We start from the raw sequence: 22,808 nt of genomic DNA on the forward strand, positions 1-22,808 counted from the left end.
AAGACATCTGGTGACATAGCTTTAGAAACCTGGAGTACCAACATCGGTCACCAACTCAACCCCGTAGGCACCACTACTCCCCGTATTGTCGTTCCTTTGGCATGGAGAGCATTTAGTCTGGATCATAGGTTCTTCACATAGAACTAGTCTCATATAAAGAGGATCATGGGGGGATTAAGAACACTACAGCAACTGTTATCACACTTCTTGTTTTTGGTATTTGGAAGCCACCCATCACCATGGTACCCCAGCGTGAATGGGATTCATACCCTAGAGTTTAGAAAGGGAAGAAATGAATTTACATAGAGATTTGAACAAGATAATACCAGCACATTTCTTTGTCCAAAGGAAAGAAACAATACATTATGAAAGCAGAGCACCATTTTGAGGTGATTCTTGACCAAAATTGCATCTGATACACAATTTTGCATCTGACATTCAACCCTCTCAGCTTCTGATGCTGCAGCTATTAGCAGTGCCTGTGCAAGGCCGCCCAGCAATACAGGCTGAGCTGAAGGCTGCTGCTCCTGGGGTGAGAGTGCCGGGAAAAGCCCCCTCCAGGCTGATCTGCAGCTGGAAGGGTCGGAGGGGAAAAAGAGAAGTGGAATGGAAATAAGCTGGAAAGGAAAGCTGGAGGGAGAGCCAGTTACCCCAGGGAAACTCTTTTTCAGGGCTTTCACACAAGCAAAGTGGGGAGAGATGTGCTGTTTCCAGCAGCCCACCGCTCCCGGGAACTGACTGCTTTGCCTAGAGCCATAAGGAGTAAAAGCAAACCAGGTCACAGCGATGCCAGACCTCCCCAGGTTATTACTGCAGTTCTCCTTATCTGGAAAATCAATACTCAAAACACATGAAAGCCCAGATTACAGCACTGTAGCCTGTTAAACAACAGCCCTAGATGAAAGGTCATCAAGCTGGAGTACCCCTGATTACCATGTAATATACTACAACAGAGCTGGGCAAGCCTAAATTGGAGGTTTCCTCCTGATTTTTGTGGTTCCTTAAGAAATCAAACTAAGCTGGAAACCCAAATCCTTCAGGGAAAAAGCACAATAACATCTTACTGTGCAGCCATCAACATATATTTACTGGATTAAAAAGTGGACTAAAAATTTATTGTGCCTTCTTATGTTATTCTTCACCTTTCTAAGATCTACTAAAAATGGCTACAGCCTTGAGAATAGACCTTTTTTTTGAGATTTCTGGTAAAAGCCTGTAGCCCCTACCACAGTAGATGTCATTGCCAGTTTACAACCGCAGTGTTCTCTGGGGATAATTTTGTTGGCTGAAGCTTATAAACGGACCTGCAGAGAAGGCAGAAAGGGGGACTCCTGGGTTCTGCCACCGCATCACTTGGTGATTTTTAAATAAACTTATTTGCTAGCATGAATGCTTAGAGATTTAGCCTCTCTCTGGATTTTAACTGGGTGATATTTAGCTTACGCCTGTGAACATGGCTTAAATGCAGTGGCAGGTGACACGGCAGTATTAAGGAACAGCAAAGTGTCCAACCTCAGCCACGGACAAGCTGCACTAGTTGCTCCAGTCAAAGAGGGCAGACAAGAGAGAAGGTAAAAAACCACCACAAACAAAACCCAGTGTGCTATCAAAATGTGCAAAAAAGATAAATAACTGGCAATTACCTAAATCATGGACCACTGAACACAGGAAAAAAGAAAAACATAGCAGTGTCACCTGCAGACTGTGAGCATCAGCTTAATGAATTTGCCTCTTAACATCTTAGTTTAAAAAAAGGGGGAAGGAGATAATCCCCTTATTAACGAATCAAAGAATCCCATGGAGAAAAAATATGTAAGTAAAGCGGAATACATTATAGCTTTGAGATAAACTCAGAGTCATATAAATATTATGTAAGTCAAAAATTTACCAGCTATCAGAGAAAAAAAAAGTATACAACTCTGTGACTTTACTGGCTATTAAAATGCCAGGGCATTTTCAGAAAAAATAAATTTTGGTCAGAAAATGCTGAAGTGGCAAAGTCAATGTTTGCCAACACACATTTTAATTTTCACAAGTTTCCCAATTCAAATTTAATTTCAATTTGGCATATTTATTATTTTTATAAGTAAACCTTGACATACTTTTAAAACACATTTAAGAGGGTCACAATTTAAACAAAATATTTCAGTTAATCTCATCTATTTTTCCTTATTTTGGCTCCATCAACTCTTTTCCAAGTTTTTCATTTTCATCTGTAAGTTGGGATATAATTTTTTTCTGAAATTTTCAGAGCATTGATACACGTTTCTGACTTTATCCTAACCTAGCCATGTTTTACATGGTAACTGGTTTATAGTAGAAAAGTGTTAATAAAAAGTGAATTCTATGAATTGTGCAGAAACACAGGGCCAATGTTTTCCAAGAGAGTATCTAAAATTAAGGTCCTAGATGTAAATTTAGCTCCCTTCTTTCTTCCTGAGTATAACTTTTTAAAGATGCAGTTCAAATTGCCTCTAACACTTTAGAAAAGCTTTAAAACTTTCTTCGTTATCATCACACATTAGCTTTCTATAAAGTTACTATGAAATTTGGCTCAGAAGTCACATCTTCAAATTCTGTGTATTTATCTATTCAGTCTTCCAAAACAATAACACAAAAAAGTGTAAAAATCTACTTGGTCCTTGCTTAAAGCTAATTATGATCTTACCATTGAAAATATTTCCCATATTTCAGTCCTTCATTCTGGAAATATTAACCATTCTGATTTTTTTCAAAACTGGGCTTTCATATATGACTGCTGATAATATTTATGGCATCGATAGACCTTCCACAAGCCCATACTCTACGTTGAACTGGTACAAATGCATTTGATTTAACTAATCCATTATTTTGTTGAGGGGCCAAAGGGTAGTTCTGTGCTTGAAGCTGAGAGGCTGGCTTAGACGCGTGGCATATTATTAAATTTCTCTCGTTTCTTTCCCAGACAAGTCATTTACATCTTTCTGTTTCCACATCTGTGAAAGGGGAATCCTCTAACCTCTTCAGAATTCCCAAAGCTATTAACAGGAGACACCAAATCATCTATGCACATATAAAATTTTGAGATCTTATGGCACAGTACAACTCACAAGTGGTTTTAATATGGTCTTACAATAGACCAAGCAATATTAGAATGGAACATTACTACCTTCTGAATGGCATTTTATTCTAGAAAGGACAGCTTTATAGACTTTGTCTGCTTAAGTCAAGTGAAAAGTTATGGCTGGACCTTGCAGTAATATACAGTGTGGGAGAGTTTCAGAGGAGCCTTTGGGCTTCGCCATCCCAAAGCCCAGCAGAAACCCTGTATCCCTGAGCTCTACCTAGCAAAGATGTAAAAAATGGAGGCCCAGATCTCCTGGCTCCTGTGTTAGAGCACCTTGCAGAGCAGAAAATAATTTCTCAACCCTTCAGATGCAGTAAGTAAGAAAACCATTGCCTTTGCTGGAGCCCACCGAAAGAACAAAGTGTGAGACACTATTATTCTCCCGGTCAGACTTGAACCTTTAGCCAAACCCACGCTAATTTATGCCTGCCTGTGCTGCATCACAAACAAACTGGAAAAGCACTTAAACACAGAAAATCCTATAAAGTGACGCAATGTGGAAAAAACCTAGTTCACAGGTATGGCTGAATGAAACAAACAGGGCATATATTAGCACTAAAGAAGAACGACTCCAGTGCATTTAATACCTTAAATTGACAGATGTTTGCTTATTCCCAGTGATCCCGGTCTGATTCCTGTAGTCATAGATACACTGAAAGCACAGCTTTTTATGCAACTAGCAGTCGTCCGCTTTTGGCACCGAGCTTTACAAGATAAACACTCCACAATCCCTCAGCGCTACCTGAGGCACTTCCCTTGCCAGACCTTTCCACTAGATCTCCTTGCGTAGACTTACTGTCTTCTAGAAAAGAACGAGAGCATTTTAAAGTCAAATCTGAATGCCATTTCAATGTCCAGACTGGTAATATTGTTTAGAGGACTGAGAATAGGATTGTAAACCCATAAATTGTAGATCCAGCAACTGTAGCAGGAATTAATCCTGTTCCATTTGAGGCAAGTAGCTTAATTTCCTCATTCTTGTGAGAATAGAATTAATAACGTCATATTCAAATTATTACCTATGTCCTGAACCAGCCATGCCTGATAAATGCTAAACAATCTTGGAAAACATAGGAACATATTTATAACAATTATTTTCAGCATGCTGCAAATCTTAAAATGCTGTTCAGTACTGCAGGGATGTGACACAAAAAATACTTTATAAATATGCATCCCTCTCGAAATGGGACCATAAAAATACACAGCATTTATTTAGGGATCATAGGTGCTCTGCAGACTTCAGTATTACTGTCTTAAGTTTATAAATAAGGAAATGAAACCAGACTAATTCTGTACTTTATTGCAAAACCTTGTAATCTGACCTCAAGGTAGACTGTCAAATCATGTCATGTCACAGTGTTTTTGCAGAAGGCAAATGATATTACAAGGTGCGAGGCAATGGGAAGCCAGGTTTCAGGGAGGCTCAGGCTTGCTCAAGGTCATAGAAACTGAAGTCAGGTCTCCTGACTAACAGCTCCCTGATCAAATCATCCTACTAGCGCTGTTGAAGAGATTAATTTTATGAGTTATAGTTAGGGATGTGTCAGCAGTTTTGTTATTATCCCCATAAAGAAAATTATGATTTTTGAATAGAAACATAGACCATTAGCTACATTCTTCTAAACAATATTTTTCTTTAGCAATTGTAACTGTGAAATAGCAAGGTTTAATTCGGTCCAGAAATTACTTGCGAGGTGTAAAAAGGAGTAACGCTCAGAAATGGAAGAAAGAAAAGCAGGAGAACAAGAAAGCACTGGAAAGAGATTAAGAGACGGAAGGACAGAAAGAAGTGATGAAAGGCCGCAAAAACATCATTGTGAAGAAAATGGGGAGAGAGAAATACTGGTTAGACACAAAACAAAACAGGCTTGCCGAAGATCCCACCTCAAAACCAAATCAGGAATTATGAAGAATCCACCATTCATCTGATAGCAATTTTCTGATATGAAGGGACGACAGCAGCCTAGTGCATTACTTACTCCCACACATGGAAAAAATCTGTCTCTAGCACAAGCCTGAAAGAGGCCACCGTCAAGAAGGCTTCAGAGGTAGCTTCGTTAAACACAAGAGATTTCAATTTCCAGGAGTAAGAATCTTTCTCTACCTGACAGAAACACATAGCGTGAAATGGGGAAAAAAAAAAATCCTGTTTCATGTTTGCATGAATTTTTGAAGAATATATTCAAATAAATGTGTACAGGCTGCATGAGAAGGACATGATTAAAACGTATTTGTCACACAGGTCCTGCCTTTTCAGTAGAAGTTTGCTGCTGCAGGGTTCTGGGGCCACTGGGAATCAGGGCTAATTTCAGAATTAGAAACAGGTAAGCAAACAGTTACATTCATCCCTTCTAGTGAATGCCACAAAGAGGGTGGAATAAACAAAATCACTGGCATACTTAACTGTGAGATTCACAGTAGTTTAGGAGCCCTGTACAAATATTTGTGCCGGAACAGCAAGACTGCAGCAGCTGAGGGGTTTAAGCAGCAGTGTCACTCCTAGCAGGGTAGGGGGTAGCAGCCACGGGGATTCTCAGTGAGGCAAGCACGCTGCCAGCCCTGCAAAACGGTTGTGGCAGCAATTTAAACCCTGCTCATTTCCACTGTGCTTCCATGCCAACCCCAGGGAAAAAAATCCTGCTGCATCTCTGCTCCTGAGAGAGCAAGAGGAGTTTGTGCGGTCAGCATGAGCAGAGGGAAGTCAAACAGCTGCAGTGAGGAGAAGCAGAATTTGACACATCAGTAGATTGGAAAATGCTAGCAGAGCATGAAGCGTGGAAGCTGGGACTCGTGCTGCCGCTCCATCATTGGGGAAATGAGGAGGAAACGCACAGGTCTCCAGGAGATGCAGAAGATCCATCAGCAAGCATGATGAATATGTTTCAAACACATTACACCATTATTTTTGGGCTGTCTCGGGAATATGCCTGCTGTATGTTGTCCTTGCAGACCTCCTGAACAGTATTACTCATCTTTCTTCAAATACTGTTTAGAAGTTTTCATATAAACTCCTTAACATTGCCCTAGTGGTTAGTTATTGCTGCGGTTAGACTTTGAGTTAAGATGAAGGAGTTCCCAATTTCCTCCCTTCAGTAGCACGGGAACCTTGATACATGCCTTTAGGCATGTTGTGATGCTCAGTAAATAATTAGACAAAAGTAATCTCAACACACAGGATAATTGCAATAGATATAAATAATCTAAATTAATCACAGAAAAACCTCATCTTGTGCATGCCAGTTTTAGCAGAAACTTGACCGTTCTATAGACTTAACTGTACCCATTTCATCCTAGCACACTGGGCAACCAATTAAACACTTATTAAGTATCGTAAGATGCTTGTTACTAATCCTTTACCATTTCCTCTTTACAATTAGCTTCTCTATCTTTTCCCCTCTTTCCTTTTGCAAAGACTCAGCATAGCTGATATAATCACCTCTTCCTTTCTGGTTTTATCCGCCATACGTTTCACACAACCCTGAATCGGTAACTCTCTATTCACTCTTCATATGGACACTTTCTCCTTTGGACACTATCCCATATATTATAATTTGACTCTTTGTTACATTTAATTCTGCAAGGTCCATATTGCATCAGCTTTATATTCTCATGGGAACACATAGCCCTCACAACAGATGTGCATGATCCTTGCAGCTATTGATTAGAAGACAGTTGTAGCTCTAGCTAGGACACAAGAAAGTGTCTTCCATGCTGGACAAAAGCCTAGGTCTCGCTCAGGTCTAGAGACCTACCACAGACAATTTTGGTTGGTTAGTTGATTTTGGTTTTCCCCTCAGTACTTACCTCACAGAGGAGGAATTAAGAAGTCATTTCAGGCCAATGAGCCCATAGGCAGGCCGGACGAGGGAAACACACGACCTGGCTAGTATCCTGCACAGCAAATCTACCACCACCCCCCTAAATTCTTCTCTGGCGTATGGCTCAGATTTAGATCTGGGCCTAAGTATAAGAATCTATATTTTAAAATAAAGAAATTTGAAATGACAGCCTGGTCTAAGTTTTGCAAAATTGTCTTTATTTTTAGACATACCAAATCAAAATCCTAGATCTTAAAAACCGCTCTGGTGTGGAACATCATGCTTTCCAGTTTACGGCTCCTCTCTGACCAGCCACCCACTCAGCAGCACACGTGACCGCAGGTGCTGAGGGTAGCTTCAGACCTGCTTTCTACTGTATGCTCTTGATTGACTCTTCCTATTTCTTCAAGCAATGACCCCTCCTCATCATAACAGGAAATAAAACCTTGCTGCAAATATGAGGCTCGGATTCCTTCTCTTCCCAGAATTACCAGGAGGAAAATGGATGTCTCTCAAGTGCAGAACCGTATGCACAATGGTCTCTTAACACTTGCTCACAGGTCTTTTCCATTTTCACATAAATCTTTTTTATGTTGTACTCCCACCAACTAGTCTTTTTATTTTTGACTTCACTACAGTAAACTTAATTTAACATTACAGCTTTTTGGTAGTTGTTGGTCTGCTTTTATGATTAATGAGTTTTAGACAGGAAATTCATAAAAACAGAACAAAAGAATCTATAATAAGCATGCAGTAAAGACAGGACTATTTTTCCTTAGAATAATTGTACGCCTGAGCACAAAAGAATGTGAAAGTCGCACATTAGGCTACAAAATCACAGCAGAAGGTCAATCTCAAAAACTTCAATTGAGATCTCTACATTAAGCATCAAATAAATTATAGGATAGAATAATAACACAGAATGCCTGTTCAAGTGTGCACCCATTTAGCCCACACACCCTCTACCTTGATGAGTAATTATCCTACATACTATGGCAAACCTACACACTAGTCATGGCAGTCTCCTGTTCACTTCTATTGTTAGCCAGGTTTGTTGGCTTGGGGTTTTTTGTGGGTTGGGTTTTTTTCCTTTTTTAAATGAGGTGCAGCCTTTGACCACAGTCTAGTCCAGGTGCTGGACTATAAAACATTTATAGTTCAAAGGGAGCAGAACTGAAACAAAAAGGTTTAGAGGCAGCTTCAGACTGCATGGTTCAATGTGTTGGTAGACATGCATGCAGAAAAGTATTCAAAGACAACAATGCACCTAATCAACAAGAGCTGGGGATTCCTTTCTAGCTCTGTACGTAGAAGCCCAGGATGGAGAAATGCACAGAAAGTGTCTTTAAAATTTTTATGGAAACCAAACCAAACCTTTCTCCACCACACTATACGGAAAAATGCATTCATAGTCTACTGTTTAAGAGAGAGGGTATATTTAAATAAAACAGTAACACTGCTACTACCTTTGACTTATTGGAGGTGTTACAAGGAGTTAGAATATGAAAATCATGTAAAAGTCATACATTTTTGATGAAGCCCTGTTTACATACAAAGTGTGAAAAAGCCCTGGTTTCTCAAACATAGCAAGAATCAGTCAGACAGGGCAAGCTGCAGTTCCTAGCCTCCATTTAGCCAGACCGTACTTAGCCCAAATACTTTTCTAATAGACAGATTCCTAGTGATTGTTCCATGTATGTTTTTAATTTTCAACTGCTCCACTCTTTGCTTCTCAAAGCATTATCATACTTTTTGCATATATACGTACTCACACCCTGTCAAATAGCATCCATCAAACCTCCCTGTATGGCTCGGTTTCAGTGGTGCTGCATGAACCTCTGACTCCTAGCTAACAGCTCAAGGAAAGCTCTGACTGTTTTAACCTATTTAGTTTCACTTGCATTTAATAGCTTCCTAGACTGACCATCAATTAGACAACTGCTCATCAACTGCGTGTGAATAAAATCTGGGATTTCTTCATAGGACTGCGTCTCACCGCAATCCACTTACCAGCAAACTATGGGTGGAAAAAAATTTTTATTACTGGGCATACTTCTGGAAGCATCTAGAAAATCTGAAGATGAACTGAACCGTCCTGGACAGAAGTCTTAAGCAAAATGATGCAGTCAGGTTACATCAGTGCTCTGGTGGTGCATCACTAGAATAAAACTGAATGGTGACACTGCTTATAAGGAAAGAATGCACCACGGTAGAGAGATGATGCATACAGACTCATATTCTGCAATTTCACAGCGAAACCTTCCTGAAGTAACTACTCGGGTTATTGAAAGGAATATCCCATAGTTGACAACTTCTGCTAATAAAAGTGTAAGATAATTTTGCTCTGTATGTTTGCAGATGCCCTGGAATGGTCTCTAAGGAAATTGATACTTGAGTAGAATTATTCCTTACAAGTAAATACAGTTGTACTGCCTTTTGACAACTTCCACTACCAATTGTTTTGCTCTGAAAGACAAATTTCAAAATTCTGTAGGATTGCATTTACTTGTAAGTGCTTACAAACATTGCTCAAGCCAGTTGCATCTCGGGAAATGCTTTTATAGCTGTGGCAAATACCCTTTTGCAATCATGTGTAATTTATACTATGTTAAAGTATCAGGAGTTAAAATACTGTACAGGATAGCCTATATCCTTATTACTATCTTAAGTGTTCTGCATGGTTTGTCAAGCAAGAATACACGTTTGTCATCTTGCCTTTTAGTTTGGACAAACATGCAGCTATTGGTTCTTGTGACAGCTGGGAAATGTAAGTGTTCAACCCATTTAACTAATAAGTCAGTGTATGCACAATCAACATTTATTTTCTCTTAATATGAAAAGCCTGAATATACACTGCTTAGCTGCCTCTTTTCCAGAAGCATATAAACAGAAGGATGGATGCATCAGTTGCATTAGCACCAATGAAAATTAAAATATGCACTGAATGTGGGAAAAAAATCAGTGTGTTCATTCAACTCCTCCCCAGCAACATTATAAAACAGAATTAAAGCAAACATGTAATTTCTACATTCAACAGCATATATGCCTTATAAAAATGTTAAATATTTTGTTGATAATTTAGCTTAGTGAAGCTGAATTCTGCTAACTTTTGTCTTTTGTAGAAAGAATTTACTTTGTTCAGCTGACTCCAGATTGACACTATGGAACGCACAATCCCATACTCCATGAATCATGTGCATCACTTCCAAACCACAATTATTAATGCTGTTTTGGAAAACAGAGGTTACAAATCAAATTATTTCCCCCACATGGTACAGTATGGGATGCCTGCACTATTTGATGCTATCGGCATAGAGTAATTACTGAAAAGGAGATAATTACATAAGTTCCTTTGTTTAAAGTGCACTGATCCCTTATCAGTGCACAGCACTTCAAGGCCTGCATAGAGTAAGGCTATTTTATGTCACAGATCAATGAAAAAGTGCTTCAAATGGCAAAGTTGGCATCAGAGAGCTTACATAGGAGAACTCCCCTTCATTACTCTACAACTTTCCAAAACCATGTCAGAAAAACAGTTTCAGTATCTTTGGTTGCAGGTTTATACTACACTGAAAACAGCCAGAATCCAAAGCAAATATTACTGCATCCTTAGGAAGCGTGAACTCTTAGTTACAGTGTTACCTCACCTATTACTCTATTGTTTCACAGCATTTAGGGTGAGCCTACGTGGTCTTTTGCAGGTAGGTGCAAATGTCTTCTCCTTGTGCTGCTGGCTGACTGCAATTCAGCTCTGAATCACAACCAATACAGCCACAGTTCACGCCTCCATCCCATGACTTCATCAGAAAGGCCCACTCAGAGTGATACAGACAGCCATCTAAAGCTCTACCCTCAGAGGTTTGTCATCATTTCTTGTCAAAACTGAGTTTCATAGCTTGAGTCCTGTGGTAACCGCAGCAACACAATTTCTGCATCAGAGTTCTGCTGCGTTCAGCCAGAAAAAGACCCAGACTGAGTGAATTTACCTCAATCATCAAAAGCTTATGTAGACATGACCTTGACACAATTCCTTCTCGATTCATCTCTTAGACCTGTGAACAGTACTCATCGCAACTTGTTCATAGAAGGGTAAGAGATAAAAGGAATGTGCCGCTTCTTTGCATGGATTTAGTAGGGTTTATAAATTCCTTCCACCAGCTAGTTCAAAGTCCTCAGCATTCCTGCAGTTTACCTTGTAATTTTGTTCTTTTTTTATACAATCTCTTTTCCATGGAGCACTATCTGAAAAGGATGCTGTTCTACCCTCTGCACCTGCTAATGCACTTCTTCACAAATGGCACTGTAATTCTGTGGAATTTTAACTTCTTAAACAACGGGGTAGGGATGATAAGATGTATAAACTTTTTTTCCTTTTCAATGCATCTTAAGAAAATGTACACTAGAGCAATTCATAGGGACTGAAAATTTCCAGTGCAATTTCACATTTGCTGTATAAAGCTCACTTATAAGTCCATTGGTCTGAACGGTATATAATTGCAGCTCACAGAGTGGAGGCATGTTGAGAGAAACTCTAAGTCACTCCAGGAGCTGGTATACCGGCAGAGATAAACTGAAGAAATAACGTCAGTCCAAGAACTAGACTGGAGCATTCTAGCAAATATTTTCTCTAATTGCATTCCAAAACAAAAATGGTCTTCCACCTGTTTGTATGTCTTTGTAGGAAGCTGCAGTGACACTCTGTTCGGACCCACGATAGTCACAAAGCCATTTATAGGAACCTCCACAAGATCATTCAGTCTTACACAATTACAAAGAACTATGACTTTAGTAGGATGAACTGCCTGGAGGTACCCATGTTTCTCCATTGACTGCAGAGGGACAGGGCTTGACTAGACACCTAAATTGCACAGAGCTAAAACCAGGTGAGGTTAATGCTCTGATGACATTGAGGTGGAAATGATAAGCATTAAATTTGCAGTATCAGTTCTTCCGCAGATTAGGTCTACAATGGGTAAACGGAATGAAAGCACAGAATAACGCTTAATATGCAAAGTATTCAAAAAATCCCTATCAATGTCTTTTATCTCTGCTTTCGTGCATATTCCCAGTCTCTAAATGCTAAGTGGTAGCATGGGACTACTTATTCTTTAAACCTAAAGTGCATGCTCAGTTCCAGTATGCACAGTCAGCACTCCAGCACAGTTTCCATTTTCAGCACATTTCAAAAGAAGTGAACTGGTTGACGAAAACCCGTACCAGAATGATCTGAAGTGTGGTAGCATCAGGAATGATTGAAACCCTGAGATTTTTCTCAGCTCAGAAAAGGGAGTCAGAGCTCTAAATGTTCTATCCCACCTTACTGCAATTGGACTGAAATGGATGGATAGGGACACATTTTCTTCCATCCTAAATAACTTCTGTGAAATCAGCTAGTAGTCTTAGTTAGTGTCCTAATCAATTGTCCAACATCAGAGAAGTTACTATTACGACTGAAAAGTTCTTATGACATGGAGACTTCTTCCTTACCTGCCACGTGTGACTGCAACACCTCCAAGATGAGTTTGATGCTGTTGGCTACAGAATTTAACTCCAATGCTTTCACCGTTTTTCTACCATGTATGTGTATATGTATGTATATTTGCATGTATAAATATGTCTCCCTCTGGCATCATTTAAAGCCCTAGAAATCCTTTCTGCTCTGCTGTTTTTGTTGTTTGTATGCTATTGAACAACATCTTCGCAGAAGCAAATCTCAGCATAAAAACAGAGTATTTAATGACTACCCAAAGAGACTTTCTGTAACAAATGTATTACAATATGATAATGGTTTACTAAGCAGGCTTTGTATCTCTAAGAACTTCAAACTGTCTTGAGCAGAATATAGATTTTTCTAAGATAGGGTTAACATGAGATTTTTTGTGAACATTGGTGTGTCCTTCAGGCTTGAAATTCAGCAGTGATCGTACCACTGTTTATTTTGCCAGACAACTGGCACAACCACATTGTCACTGACCTCCCTGTGCTTATGCAGGCTTTTATATTGTAGCTGGGTGAGCTGGGAAAAATCCTCCACAGAGCTCGCATCTGCCTCTTAACTTTTATTCACAAAACTGAAATGGGTGAAGATTTTTTTTAATTCTTTTGGACTTGAAATCACCAGCAGATCTTCTCCCTGAGACGCAGAGTCTATTAAAACTTTGTGCTTGGTGGTAGTTCCACTTCAAGAAACAAAAAAATAATTTTTGACTTTGCAGCGGATTAAAAATATATCACCGAGCTCAGGCACAGCATAGCTCGGGTGCAAAAACTCCAGTGACAATGCAAGAGAAATAAAATATGTACTTAATCATCCAGGCAGCCTCGCTGAGTTCCACTGATTTTTGATTAAGCAGAACAGACAGATAAACACAACTAACATTGTCCTTCCAATCAGTGGCCTCTGCATGAAATCAATGCTTCTGTATTACACTGGAGTTAAAAGGCCCTTATCAAGAGAAAATTCTTATTTCATGAAAGACCTACTGTGCTTGTGTTATTCACAATGTATTGCACAATTCTTGCCATTTAAATCACAAGCATTTTGCAGACATAGAAGGGTTGTTATTGTTTTTTTTCCTCATAATCGCTCTTCCTGTTGCTTCTAATTTAACATCTATTGTAAATACACTCAATGGGTCGATTTCGCTCTCACTTATAAAGTCCACTTAATCTTCCCAGGCTCCATGAAAAGCTTTTCGGTTCGGTAATGATGCAGGAACATTTTTAAGAGAGTTTCAAGGAGAGGGTTTTTTTATTTTTTAATTAAGGTTTTAGACAGGATAAACATCATTCTCAATGACAGCCTGCACAATCCCAATGCTTTATATTAAGGAACGTGCAAAGGACTTTATGCATAAAGGATGAAGGATATTAAGGAATGTGCAAAGAAATTGTGCATAAAGGATGGAAGAGGTTGAATGCTAGTCCCAGAATTTAGGTTGGATGTGTGAAAACCTACAGGAGTGGCTTTTCCATTTCTGTGGAAAGCTCCATGGAAACTCCATTTCCAGGAGTCAATGGCCTTAAAAGTTTTCATATTCCAACAAGGCATTTCTTTATTTCTGTATTATTCAGCAAGAATAAATATGCCACTTCCATACGTCACAAATTCACCTAAAGGTGACGTGCAACTTTGTGAAAACCACTTCCCTATATTTTGAAAACCTGTAAAACACACTTCACATAGTTGCAGAGTCTCAGCTGCACTATGAAAAGTCATTTTTTTGCCACATACCTTTTTTTTGTTGGTGGGACAAATGTAGAAATTGTCAATAACAGTGGCAATCCCAGGCTGTAGATTCAACTTTGTGTATAACGTCCCAAAATCTGAGGACCTGAAAGAAATCAAACATCTGTAAGTGCTCTCTTCTAAAGGTTTCCGCATTGAAACTCTGCAAAAAAACCCCACTTTGTAGCAGTAACTATCACTTTTCAAGGGTCCTCTGCCATCCTGTTGTTCTTTTCAGTGCTCATTAGCTAAAAGAAATTAAAAGAAACCTGCCACTATTAAGAATATTTTTCTAGGTTTGAAAAAACATGGCTAGTTCTGTCTGTATTTTGCAGTTCTGTGCGGTGCTAGTTTTCATCCTGACACCGCACCGCGCAGTGGCAGAAGCACAACACGTATACCTTTCCATCACCACCCACAAGGTGGGAAAAAAAGAGCTAAGCAGAGCAAAGGCTCGTCTGCAAGTACTAACAGCACCTCCTCGGCTATGCAGAAAAAGAAGAGCTGATTTCAGAGCCCGGTGTTGCATAAGAGAGCAATTTGGCCTGAGATCTGGAAGACTTGCAATGGACCACTACCAGCTTTTGTACTTGATAAAGGTATCCATCCACTCCTCCAGCTCTTTTTCAGAGGATCACATAATTTTGAATGAATAAAAACAACATCAGTACTTGGCCATCAGTATGTCATACACACAAATCTATGAATATTTCAAATGTGGGCACTCTGCAGAAATTGTTTCATATTCCTGAAAAACCTGCAGTGAAAAATGGCATCTGTGCTAAGCACCCGTGTCTGCAATGTCTAGTATAAAAAGAATGCACAAGTAAAATGTTAGCATAGGAAAACATTCGTTAGTGAAACTCCAAGCAAGTCACATCCAAAATTAAATCCCTTTGGATGAAGCCTCATTTGTTCTATATAGGATCAAATTGCACCATATGGTCTCTCCATATTTACAGTTTTTCCTTTCTTGTTTGGAAGGGGACTCAAACACATCTAAGGTACCTGTCCCTTCATCACCAAGAAGCCGTCCCTAGGACAGACGGTTGGTGGGAGGACTTCCAGTCTATATGTCCTTTTCTTCACTGGAATAACAATCTCCTTTAAGAAACGGGGCTGAAGGTGCCCTGCCCGGTACCTCTGTGTTATTCAAACAAGTGGGAACAAGCAACAGCTCTCATGTCCAAGAAAGCCAGGATGAGACCTGTGTCCCTGCCAGTGTGACACTGAGGACTGCTTATGCAGCAATTTCTGCCCTACAGCCCCATTCTACCATGTTCATTGCTCCCTGGGTGGGCTCTGTTGCCTCACACTCCTCGCCCAGGGCAGTCACTGCTGAAATTGGTAGGAACATGGCCGAGTACAGTGAGAGTGAAAAGTGAGAAACCAAATCCCTGGCTGAGCATGTACACCTTGACAGGTGGCTCAGAGCCTGAGGTCTCCTCCAAGCCACCTGAGGCAGAATGGTCCCCAAGGGGCTGCTGCCCAGAGGAGGCTGCAATGAGCACTGTGTGCCCACCCTCCACCCGCCCGTGTCCCAGTCCCGCAGGGGATGTTGCTTAAGTCAGAGGGCATGTGGTATGCAGCCAGAGGTGGCTACTTTGCAATCACACATCCAGCTTTCCACGTGATATAAGAACTTTCAGCTGTGGTCATGGAGCAGCTTTCTATGCCTTTGGCATCACCAAGAATATCGGGCACAGAACTGTATGCCTGGATCAGGCCCTAAGGGACACCAAGTAAAGAAGGGTTCATATTCACCTTGCTTTCCTTCCCTCTCTACCAGTCAAAAAATGGCTGGGCATAAGCCTATGACACACAGACCACACTCACAGCCTAAAGTTGAGAGTTTATCTATTTTATAGTGACATCTGAATGGATTTGATCTGGTTTTCTTCCTCCATAATGTTGCTTCACCTGCCGATATACAGCAATACATTACAAAAGTTAATAGAATCACAGCAATTGAGTTTTGACAAATAATTATGTAGAAATCAAATACACACAATTGCACTGCACTGGGTGTTCAGCACCGAGCTAATTAAAATTCTAAGGGGAATAGGATGGACAGTGCTAAACCTAATTTGCTGGAGGTGTTTGACACAAAAGAAGTTAAAGCAAAGACTAAAATACTGACTTCAGCCAGATGTACTGAAATCATGCAGAACAAGTATGTATGATGGAAACAGAACCTAGTCTATTCTCTTTGAGGAAAGAATATCAGGTCAGTGGCTTGCCCAGTAATAACACCCTGAAATAATTCTCTGAACCTTGAAGATGATCCAATTTACTTTGAAGAGGCAGTTCCAGGATTAATACTATGGGATCACTGGAGAGTGACACTGCAGGAGGGATGGTGGCGGCAACTGTATCAAGGTATGAAAAGAGTACAGGCAGGAAGCCCAAAGAGGATAAGCCCTTTCAAAGATAAAAAGTTCCAGTCTAAATCTTCCCCTTCTAATTCTCATGACTTATATAAAGTACTACAAGAAAAGAATAAAGTTGTAACAAAAAGAGTATGCTAAGGTAACTAAGGTATTTTCAGACAAAGGTAGAAAAACTATATAGACAAAAATCTTTTATTTTCTCATACAAATTAGCTATCTCAAGGTGAAAAAAAAAATCCAATTCCAATCTGAGACAACAGGCTAATGCATATCCATAAAGGTACACCATGCCTAAGCAGGAAGACCTGGATTGGCAGAAGATCTGTGGATCTGTGGAAAAATTTATTCAGACTCCCGAATCTTTTTTACTATAATCCAACCTTGAGGGAGCCCAGGAATGTCAGCCCAAATGTACTCTTTGAGACATTTACATACAAGAGGGCATAGTTCAAGGACATCATTCAGGGGAAGCACTGTCCAAAATAATTGGTTTTCTAAATCTGCTATAATCCAGAGAAAACAGGTCACCATGACTTTTTTACTTGAGATACAAATTTCAAGTTCCTGACTCTGCATATATAAAGAATTAACATTTTGTAGCACACAGCTAGAACAGAATTCCCTGTAATTGCACTACTGGTTACAGACAGGGCTGGGGAGGATGAATTCTGGGATCTCAGAGCATCCCTATTTCAAGAATATATTAAGAAGAATCACAAATTGTGTTTTGCACCAAATTCAGGAGAGGAGGAGCCCTTTATGCCCTTCCAGTCACAAAGAGATTTTTTTTGTGTGTTAAAACCAAACTTGTGCTGCGTCAAAAGTGTTAAGGAGAGGGAAAAAAACCACAAAGGAACCATCTGCGTTTATCAGGATAAATACATTCTCTTTCCTCCCTAAAAATTCATTAAAAGATATTTCAAGGTATAATGCAAAGAGGATACACAAGTACCTGATAAGAAGAGTAAAACATCCTTCTATAGCATGGTTTATTTGCAGTGGTAGCTCAACAGCACAACTCCATAAACCAGAGCAAGAAATTTAAACCAGAGCAGATTTCGTAAAGATGGACCTGACCTGTGGTTCTGAGTGATCTGGACGCAGTTAGTGCCCATTTCGGCTTTCTGGGAGACATTCCAGAGGATACAGCAAGCTATCCACGGGCTGCTTCTGGCTGCTGCTTATCCACCTGTGCACTACAGGCTACAGATTGTATGGATGTTTCTAAGCACAGCAAAACTCAGTGAAGGACTCACAGGAAACACACCTTTCAGTATTCCGGTGACGGGCCATTCAAGACAGGTAGGACCATCGGGTGCTGGAATGCCAGGATTACTCATGTACTGATGCAGGCATCACACAACCTGTTTCTGACAGGGCTTGTGGCTGGGTAATAGCTTCTTTGAAAGTGTGTACATCTGCTGAAATATGTGCCATTCTTTTTTTTTCTTTAAGGAAAAATCACTTGTCACTGTAACAGCGGCGTGTTGAAATAACAATTATCAAAATCAAACAATGACATTACAGCACAGACAGAAGCATGTCTTTTTAGCTTGTTTTAATACTGTGAGCTCAAATGATAGTTGGGAAAACTTCCAAGTGGTACAGAAATGTACCCTGATGAAACAAAACTTCCAAAGCCCCTAAACCTGAGGGAATTTGGGTCTCGTCCTTAAAAATGTAACTTTTTTATATTTGAGCTAAAATAAGTCTATGCCTAACATAATTTGGAACTGTACCTGAACGCTGAGTCTGGATATCTTCCAACAGAAATATTGGGAATGAAGAAGAAATTTAACAGATACCAAAAAAGACATGAACCAAATGTTTGCCTGTCTAAACTTTGCTATCATTATACAGCTCTCCACTGATGACTCACACCTATGATTCAGTATTGCTCACTGTTAGTTGTTTTTCCAGATAATATTTACAAGCATATATTAAAATATATATATAAGAAACATTAAAATGTATATGGTAAGATGTTAATGAAACTTTTGAGAGAGATCAAAATTGCATTCCCCAGTCAAATTCAATACTCAAAGAAAATGTCAACTGCAAATGCTTCCTTCCCTGTTTTCTTTTATTTTTAATGAATTGAAGAGATGCACTGGAAAGAGAATGTTTGCAACACTTAATACACATGTTGATCAGATTTCCTCTACCTTTTCTCCTTGAAAATTAACTCAAGCTCCTTTCTAGCCAAATGAGCCATACTGTACAAGCTCTAGTAACTGAAAATCCTGGAAGACAACAATTGAAGATATTTCAAATGACTCATGGATTATTTAACTAGTAAAACAAAAATAAAACATTTGGAAAAAAACCCATAGGAAAGATCTGCTGTTTAGATTATTGTAAGTTGTTGAAAAAAAAAGATTCAATTGAGGTGCACATGACAGTATCAAGGAAGAGTGGATCTGTGCATAACACTCACTGGACTACTTCCCACTAAATTTTCTCCAGACTGTACTTACATTCTTTACATACTGTAAAACAATCCAGTATTTACATCATGAACTTTAAAGTGCAAGAGAAATTAATTCAGGTTCTTGCTCTATCACATACTTCTGTCTAACACCAGGATTGCCTTTGTGTTCTAGTCCCTCATCTGAAAAATAGAGACAACACTATCTCCTATATCTCAAATGTCTGTAAGGAAAATAGATATCTATAGGATAAAGTAATGAAGGACTGGCTGACAGAGTATCTAAAACAGATATATCAGAAGTTCCAACAACAAATGCCAGGACAAACCTACTGAAAAGAAAGTAAGCAGAGGAATATCATTAAAGAAGTGGTACACTAATGTATCGTCATTACTTAAACAGCACAGCAGGGCTCTTACATGTACAACGTGGAAATTGCACAGACAATGGTTAGCCTCATACAATCTTTTTGAACAACAACAACAAAAACCCCAAACCCCAAAGCCTTTCTTCAGAGTAGAAACACATTGTAATGTCGGGTTCCAATATCTGACTCACGTATTGAGGAATGCATGCAGATGAAAGTTTCTCCAAAGGCTGTAGAAGAGTATGACTCCTAGCAATCCAATTAACAGCTTACTCATCAGCTATCAGCTCTGCTGGAGTACTTTCTGAAAATACCTCTCTCTCTGCTTCCCAGAGAAGTTCAGCCTTTTTGAAGTTACATATTTTTCCTCTCAAAAACAGATACATAGAAAAGTTTATTCCTTAATCCAGTTTTACACTAAAGAATCAATGGCATAGGCAAGAGCTAACAGATAAACAGTTTACCAACTTCAAATTTAGGCAATACAGAGTTTACCTTTTTTTCCAAAAGCACTACAAAGATGAATGGATCCTGTTTCTACTTACCAATCCATTACTGATAACATATATTGATCACATATGCTGATACCACAAATATTTTTAAGAAATGTGAATTATCACAACAGCCTTTTTGGCTGAAGTGATCTGCTCTGTAATGCTCTCATGAGTACAGAACATGGTGCAACTCTGCATTTATACAGTTATAGAAATTCCTTCCCATTTTTACAGGTATTATGTGCACATGAAGAGCCCTATAGTCTCAGCCACTACATGGGAGCACAATAAGGGACAGATGGCCATTCACAGTGGCTTTTTAGGGACCTGTAAATATATATTTGATTGTGAAATACTGACTTAAAAAATCCACAGAAAAAAACCCAAATGAAATGAGAACACTGAACAGCCGTATTCATATCGAGTGAGAACTCAAGGAGGATCAAAATGTCACAAATTCTAGAACTGGACTTTTATTCAATGCATTAAACATACCCAATTCAACTGGCTGCACCAAGGCAGAAAAACAGTCCTCTGTAGCTGATAATAAAAGCAAGGATTACCCTGCTAGGTGACTTTAGGGAGTCAGATCCTTTCTCGGGAACTATGGTTACCAACTTCACAGTGAGGAATAGGACAGGGCCTTATTTTGCAATGTACTTGAAAATCACAGAAGACAAATGCTGAACAATGCTACTCGGTGGCTTCTCCCCTGACGCTACACAGTACCTGGGCTGACTGTGCCCCATACTGGCATGCCAGGCTACAACTTTCTATCTTGATGTTGCTATTACCTTTGCAGAAAGTGTTTCGAAGCCCTCGTTTTCCAGGAGTTACCCTGTCTCAGAGCTGTCTGGACACAAACCTTCGCACGGTAAGGAACCATTCATGGTTTTTTATGAGTGAAAGTGGAAGGTGATAAACAGAGCTCTATGTACGGATGGGGGTGTTACTTGGTGCAGAAATTCAAGCTATATAATATGTACTTATGTACTGTAACATGTTTTCTCTTACTGGTATCTTCTGTCATGCCTTTATTGAGTACTGGTTTTGGTTAATTACTTAATCTGTACAATACACACACACGCTTAAACTCCAATAGTTAGCACTGTGATTTTAGTGTATACTACGTATCTTTCAGCACTGTATTTAAACATTCCTGCTCTGCATAGTCTCACTGTACACCACCACAGTTACCTTTTGCAGCCCTTCATTAGTCCTTCAATATACCACAACCATCCTGCTCATTACCCTATAATTGCACTGCTCATCAGTTACATTTTCAAGCTCCTCATTACTTTGCTCCAATAATTAGACTTTGTATTTTACAGGCCTGTAAAACATTGCATTAGCTTCTATTAGCTGCAGCCATCACCTTTTCTCCCAGAAACTGTTAGTTTAGGTAGGACACCTATTTTGAAACTCCTGCCTTGGTGCATTAATTCCATCATGAACACACAGCACTCGCTGACGGCACGTCTTGGAAGGTACAGCCTGTAGCCACGCTTGCAGTACACAGATATTTGTGATTAATCTGTTCAACCATGAAACAAGCAGTGTCACAGTGACAAAGCAGACAAGATGCAGCCAAGAAGACAGGGTTATGTCTTACTTTTGTAAAAAGTAAAAGCTCTGTGTTATTTCTTCCTTTGCAGCTTTGCAACCCAGGTGGGGCTGGGGCAGGGACAGGGGCTGGGGCTGGGGCAGGGGCAGGGACAGGGGCAGGGGCAGGGGCAGGGACAGGGACAGGGGCTGGGGCAGGGACAGGGGCAAGCAGGGGAGCGTGCAGCCCTCGGGGTGCAGTTGCCAGACACAGCCAGGCCTGGGGGCACCTTAAAAATTCCCCACCATCGTTCTACCCCAGCCATTTGCTCCTGTTAAAACAACTGAAATGACCCACGTTCAAATGAATGGTTTTGAAGACTTATTTTTAACCGGGATCATTTCAGTAATCCTGTTTACAACTCACTCCCACAAACAGTTGTAGAGGCCTAAATAAGTGAGTAGAAAATGAGAATGAAATGGTGGAAAATTGGAAAAGATAAATTCCTTACCACATTTTCTTCACTGAATTCAATGTATCATGTAACTAACCCTTAGTGTGCAAGCACTTATCCTACGAAACAGTCCTGTGTAGATTTAGTTTCAGTAGCTGCAAATCCTGCGTTGCATTAGTAGGTCTCAGCAAGGAACGGAGTATATCATGGAGTGTTTGAGGGGTTTGCTACTGAGAGACAGCTCTGGCATATTAGAAGCATAAATAAAACACCAGAACTGATAACTCACACAGTGCTATAATAATGATTAATATTAATTTGGGGGGTTTTGTATCATAAAAATGCTATCTGGATTGGAGTACAGGAAGAATTTTACTGTTAGGTGTATATTTTTTAATAAAAAGGCTTTCCTTCACAACCTCAGTTTATTATTTCTGAAAGTGCTGTGTTGGCAAAAAAAACAGTGGCTTCACTTAACTATTTAATTACTACCCACAAAAAAAAATGAATGCTTCACTTCCTATGTAGTGTTAACTTCCTTCCACCAATCTGAACAAACAACAACCTTTGAAAAAAAGGTGTGTTTGTTGAAAATTTAGGGAAAATAAGAAAGAAAAGCCTTTGGTGCTAAAATGCAATGCTCCAAAATTATGCTTACCAACCAGATTGCCAAAAGTGGAAACATCCTTATATCACTTGCAGTACCATTCCTCTTTTGTGAGTGCTGTGATTGGAAATGAATAATTACAAAGGAAAATTTCTCATCTCACATACTTGTGTTCTTTAGAGAAACAGGATGGTTTAAGAACATTTTCTTGAGGTTTCCAAGGCGCATTAAAATTCTCCACCATGGAAAAATGCTAGGTATTTTCCACAGCCCAGGCTTTTTATTTAAACCACTACACACAGCTGAAATATTTCTGAAACAACTTTATTCTCAGTCAGGCAGCTCCTTGGAAGGCAAGAATGATGTTGGGAT

The 22,808-nt window shown here is 39.6% G+C and overlaps 1 protein-coding gene across 5 annotated transcripts in view; it reads right to left on the reverse strand.

Moving 5' to 3' along the window:
* Positions 1–22,808, reverse strand: part of SORCS2 (sortilin related VPS10 domain containing receptor 2) — a 653,060-nt gene that overhangs the window by 250,365 nt on the left and 379,887 nt on the right. For all 5 annotated transcript variants that reach the window (XR_012042835.1, XR_012042837.1, XR_012042836.1 and 2 more), the window contains one exon: positions 14,159–14,258. Coding sequence is in view for 2 of the 5 variants with exons in the window: in XM_072863384.1 (XP_072719485.1) it covers positions 14,159–14,258 (100 nt within the window). In the remaining 3 variants the exon portion in view is untranslated. The remainder of the gene's footprint in view (positions 1–14,158; positions 14,259–22,808) is intronic.

This window comes from Ciconia boyciana, chromosome 5, assembly GCF_034638445.1.
Source record: "Ciconia boyciana chromosome 5, ASM3463844v1, whole genome shotgun sequence".
In the NCBI taxonomy this organism is placed as follows: Eukaryota; Metazoa; Chordata; class Aves; order Ciconiiformes; family Ciconiidae; genus Ciconia; species Ciconia boyciana.